This window comes from Pteropus alecto, unplaced genomic scaffold, assembly GCF_000325575.1.
Source record: "Pteropus alecto unplaced genomic scaffold, ASM32557v1 scaffold7, whole genome shotgun sequence".
In the NCBI taxonomy this organism is placed as follows: domain Eukaryota; kingdom Metazoa; phylum Chordata; class Mammalia; order Chiroptera; family Pteropodidae; genus Pteropus; species Pteropus alecto.
In genome coordinates, this window is record NW_006494614.1 from 52,594,333 (window position 1) to 52,600,051 (window position 5,719).

Below are 5,719 nucleotides of genomic sequence, written 5' to 3' on the forward strand. Positions count from 1 at the left end.
TCGGAGGAGGCGGGGGGAGGCAGGGGGTGGCTCCCACCCCTTCCCGGGCTCCCTACGCCCAGCTAGCTCAGCGCGACCCCCAAACCAACTTGAGACTGTACTATTGCTCTACCAGTCGCGGAAGAACTTTCGTCAAACCTGTCTCTAGACCCAGTTTGACCGAAAGGGTTGTTCCCAAACACTCACAGGATACCGAGGTTAATCGCCACCCTGGGCGGCGCCTTTTCCTGATTGGCTCTGAGGAACCATGGCCAACTCATCACTTCCGGCGGAAAAGGACGCGGGAGATTCGATTGGAGGGCGTTTGGTGTGCAGCAGAGATCAGCTGGCCTGCGTCTCCGAGCGTTGCCCGGGCAGGGTCCCCGGCCTCTGCCTCAGGTGAGGAGCTGTGGGAAGCGGTTCTCCGGGAGGGCAAGGGCCAGAGTCTCCTAACGAAGTCCTTAACGGCATTGTGAGTGAGACTCAGAGCATTTTTTATGATTTTTTCAGTAGTCAGCCTCTTCCATAAAAGGGCGGTCATGAGGTAGGGAGGGAAAAGGTCAATCATTTTAATTTTAGACAGTGCTGTTGCCATCGTTCTGCGAGCGTTTATTGAGCATTTACCGTGTCATCGAGCTAGACACGGATGGAACTGGAAATACAGAAAGGAAAAGATGTGCTACTCCAGCTTCAGAGGTGCTCAGAGATGCACATTCAGCTGGCTGCTCTGCCGAAAGTAATACGTGATGAGAAGTAGTCTTTTCCAAACTGAGCTTTGATGGCCCAGAGGGAAAAGTGATTAACTGAGCGGTGTGCTCAAACCAGAAACTTGAAAGTTTTCTAGATTCCTTCCTTTTCTCTCACATCTAGCCAGTCATACCGTACTTTTGCTGTCATTACTTTGGTTCAGCACCCTGACTGCTTCATATCTCTGACTGTAGCTTCCCAGCTGGTTCTCCCACTTTCATTCTTGCTACTTTCCAAGCCAGTCTCCACATTGCCAAGGCTGATAAAGCTCAAATCTGGTCAGGGCACTCACTCCCCATTTAAAACCTTTCAGTCGCTGTTATTTTCCCTCAGATTTAAGTCTAAACTCCTTAACATGGTTTACATGGCCCTTGTCTGGCCTTTGCCTACCTCTCTTGCTTTGTTATTCACCACTCTAGCCTTAGGCTCTGGCCATACAGAGTGTCTTTTTGAATTCCTCAAATGCTGTATCCTCCTTCACCTCCAGACCTCTTCTAACCCTGTCCCCAACCTGGCTAATTTTTACTAATTCCTTTGGTCTCATTTTACGAAGACTTTTCAGTCAAGAAATCTTTCCTGACCCTGGAATATTGGGTCACAAAGCACCCAGTAGTTATTCATTCTGCAGATAATTTTAAGTGCTTCCCTCCTCTGTGCCAAGAACTGCTAGGTACTGAGATTATAGTTGTTAACAGATTCCTGTCCTAATGGAACTTAAACCTTTTATGACAGACTTAAGAAGAATAACAGGGGAACCTATTTGAATTAGGTTAGTCTGGCAAGGCCTCTCTAAAAAGTAGACACTTAAATTGAGACCTAAGAGACTAGAATGATCCAGCCTTGAAACAAAGAGTGAATGGGTTTTGCAGAGGCCCTGAGGCAGGAGAGAGCTTGGCATCTTAGTTTCAAGAACCTAAGAAAAGACCAATGTTGCTGGAATATATTCAGAAAAGATCGTTGTATGATATGAGTCTAGAGAGATGGGCAAGGACCAGATCACTTAGTTATGAGGCTAATGCAGGAACATAAGCAGATGATGGTGGTTTGGATTAAGGTAATGGCGGAATATAGGGGAGTAAAAGTGAATGATGGTTTTTAGATATGGAAATAACAAGGGCATTTACCGATGTATGTAATGTGGGAATTGAGGGAAACAGGAATGAAGGATGACTCCTAGCTATCTGGGCTGAGTTACTGGTTGGAGAGTAGTGCCATTTACTGAAATGGAGAAAATTGTAAGTAAAGAGGTTTCAGAGGAAATTAAATTTACCTATTAAACCTTGAAATGCCTATAAGACATCCAAATACAGTTGGCTCTCAGGTATGCAGGTAAGATATGGAAATCTGGACCTTGCAAATATAATGTGTACCTTTGTGTCACTTCATTGGCAATTATACATTGTCTTAGCCAATAGATTATAAATTCCTTGAACACAAGAGCCATTTTTGTCTCTCTGTAATCCTATCCCCTTCCCTAGACTAGAACTTTAGCTATCATAAATGCAGTGGACAAACTGTATTTTATACTCACCAAGATTTTCCTGGATAATGTTTTAAAAATATTTTTCACCAATATTACTCCAAACAAGAGAGGTTTTGTCTCTTTATTTTTCATTTATTTAATTTCTATCTCCTGCCTGCCTCTCTTTTTCTTTTTCTGGAATTTTCTCAGGACTTGTTATGACTGCCTTTAGAAAAACTAGACAAAGTATTTGCCCTTGAAGAAGACCAGTAGATAATTTTAAGAAAACAACTCAAAATAGCCACTCTTCCCATAGCTGAGTCCTCTTGGCATGGAAAATATGAAACAGAAAATCTGAGAGCAGCAAGGTGACAGAGATTTTCTTGCAAAGCAAGACCAGTTTGGGGAGGAATGAAAGAAGGAAGAAAAGTTAGTCATATCTCTGTTTCCATCTGTTATTAGAACTGGGGACTAGTTTTTTAAAGGAATGATTTCATCTTTTGCCCACAGTCTTGAAACAAATACAAATAGTTTTAAGTGTGAAGCTTAACCATACAATGTAATGGACTAGAAAGACTGGTGACACCTACTCATCAGAAGACATGAATTCCAAACCTAATTCTGCCTGCTTCTTAAACTTTAGTTATTTCATTTCTTTGAGAGGATCAGGTAATGATGTAAAAGCACTTTGAGAACCATAAAGCATTCAAAAGAACTTATGAGCCCAACTGGATTATAAACTTTGTTAAAATAGGATCTTATACTTCTGTGTCTTCTGTTCATTACCCACACCATATGCCAATTCACATAAATACTTAATTAAATTTTTCTCCATGATCAAACAGTTAACAAGAATTGTTCTAGATTTTCTAGTCTAGCCCAATCCCACATTTTCTAATTAGCCCAAAGGAGAAAAAGAAGTATGTCGGTGTGTGTCCATATCTGGGCAGGGTTTCTCAGACTATTAAGGTACCTCCTAAGAACTTGGTAATGACAGATATAAGCTGAAAAGTCACCGGATATTAGAGCGAAGAATTACAAAGTCATCTGAAAGAGACTTAAATGCTCACAGGCTTTATGATTTAATTGTAACCATGTTAATCATAAGTGTTGTTCATCAGACAGCCCCAATGGCTAGGTTTTTAAGTGTGGGCAACATAAGACATACCAGGGAACAGGCAAATTCTTTGACCCTCATCCACTGGGGCACAGAAGTCAGTGTTTTATCAAGCCCTCCAGGTGTTGTTGATGCACACTAAAGTTTGAGAATCACTTGGCTAGTATGAAAATGGGATGCAGGGCAGCAATCAATGAGATATATCTGGACCCACTGACAAAATAATCTCTAGTGTGAAGAGGATGCATCAGCTATATCATTAGCCTGATTCCATTAAATTTTTGACTCACCTAACACCCCTTCTTCACGAAACTTTGTTTATAATTTGGCTTAACATGTAGGTATACCCAAAAGAAAATATAGGCTTAAGATGTATCCCTTCCTTGTGATGGTAAAATAGTAAAGCATCTTTGATTATAGTTTAGCTCCCCATATGGCTTGGCTAGAAAGAGAGAAAGCAAATATTCCATGGTATTTAGTGTTAAATTAAAAATGCACTACAGTGTGTCCACCTAGACCCCACATAAGTATAAGTCTATCAGAGTCTTCTTTCCTGGACATTTACTTAGGCAATCTCTTGAGCCTTCAAAACAAAAGCTAACTGAGGCCCTAATTAGTTCCCATCAACCTACCCTAACATTTGCTCTTTTTCCCTCTGTTTCCATCTCAACTTGTTTCTACTTTTATGTGTGAGAGATTGAGAGGATCTACGTTTTCTTGGTATATTATTGCTAAGTCCCCAGCTAGTATTTCTACTACATGTAAAATTTTTTTCTAATTATAAATGTAATTTTTTAAGAAAATATTTTAAATATGTAAGGAAATAAAAAATTACCTTTAACAACTCTGAGAGAAAATACTTTTCAAGGAAATGTTGTACATTTTCCTAACTATCCTTCTCTTTCGCCATTCCCCCAAGCTAATACTACATCAATCCCCTTGTTATATTTTCTCATGATATTATGTTCATTTCTTTTATAGAATTTGCAACAGTTTCAGTTAAACTTTGTGTGATTATTGGTTTAATATCTTTCTCTTGCATTAGCCTGTGAGTCTCCTGACCAAGAGGACTTCGTTTATTTTGTCCATTATCACTAACACCTGATATTTAGCAGCTGCACAATAAATACCTAGTAAATAAATATATTGAGCTTATTAAATTGGAGTATGGTTAGCTGTCTGCTATGGGACTGAAAGAAATGTAATTGTTCCCAAAGCTGTCATCATGTTTTCCTAACTTTAGTATTTACTCATTCCTGATGCTTCATTCAGTTATCCATCAAACATAGATTCACTGTACTACATACAAGTCAAGCAGTAGAGAGAGAGATGACCAGTATCATAAAGGAAATATTATGGAAACAGTAAAAGGAATAACTAACGGTAATTGTTTAAAAGAATTATTGCATTTTTTTGTCCATCAGACAATGAATGGGAAGTCTTTTTGCAATTTGCTGAGGTTTACCAGGAGAAACACAAATAGTAAAAATAGTTTATGACCTTTTTCGTTTCGGTTCTCAAATTTGCCATTTAGTTTTCTAGACATACTTATCTGATCCACTAGAGGGCAATAAACCCTTAAATAAGACAATATAACAAAACTTCCTTTAAAAATATAACAATTAGTGCTTGTGCAATTAATTTAGAAATGAATCCCCAAATATTTCTGCTTATATGTTTATCATTTATTGGTAAATTGTCTGCCCAATTATACAGTAAACATTTTAGGACAGGAAGTATCTTATTTCTAAAATATCCCCCACAACACTTAGTATAGTCTCCTAATCATCTTACAGGTTTAATCCATTTCTTTAAGTTTGAATTTGATAGCAATTATAAAGAATATGATTGGTGAATGCTGATATAGTTGTGGTAAAATATAAAATTTTATTTTAGAGCCCTAAAGAAGATAATCTCTGCAAATATGACCACAATTAAGAAAATAAAAAATTGGAAATGAGGATAAAATGTAAATAATGATTAAAATAAGTTTTAAATAAATGTATTTAAATATTTAATATTTAAATATTAAATATTTAAAACTTATTGAAAGTTTTAAATACTATATATGAAACTACTCTGTGCACTCTATACACATTTAAAATTATTTTGTGATCTGGTAAAACTGTGTTTTATATTTAATGGTACATTGCAGAACTGACTTAAAAAGACGATAGCTGAAAATGAGGAAGAAAGTTAATAGCTAAAGTTCAGATCAATTTTTTTTTAACTTTGCACTGGGGATATAAACAGATGGTCCTTCTAAGATCCTACTCTAGTTTCAGAAAAACACATTAAACAAATAAGTTTACTATAATGTGGCAAGTAATAAATTAAAAAGTAGAGTCACATAACTTAACCTTGGAAAGCTTCCTGGAGAAGAAGACCCCTGAGAAGAATCTTAAGAGTAAGGA

The 5,719-nt window shown here is 37.6% G+C and overlaps 2 protein-coding genes across 11 annotated transcripts in view; one reads left to right on the top strand and one right to left on the bottom strand.

Moving 5' to 3' along the window:
• Window positions 1-269, bottom strand: part of PRCP (prolylcarboxypeptidase) — a 55,610-nt gene extending 55,341 nt beyond the window's left edge. Inside the window, exon 1 of one of the 8 annotated variants that reach the window (XM_006926657.3) lies at window positions 187-269. The gene's annotated coding sequence lies outside the window, so the exon portion shown is untranslated. Of the gene's footprint in view, window positions 1-89 lie in introns of all 8 variants that reach the window. The other 7 variants (XM_006926656.3, XM_015600513.2, XM_025042605.1 and 4 more) reach the window with 7 other exon arrangements.
• Window positions 231-5,719, top strand: part of DDIAS (DNA damage induced apoptosis suppressor) — a 17,098-nt gene continuing 11,609 nt past the window's right edge. For 2 of the 3 annotated variants that reach the window (XM_006926658.3, XM_025042602.1), the window contains exon 1: window positions 231-378. In XM_006926658.3, the coding sequence (XP_006926720.2) occupies window positions 248-378 (131 nt within the window). In that variant the 5' untranslated portion in view covers window positions 231-247. Of the gene's footprint in view, window positions 452-5,719 lie in introns of all 3 variants that reach the window. The other variant, XM_025042604.1, reaches the window with a different exon arrangement.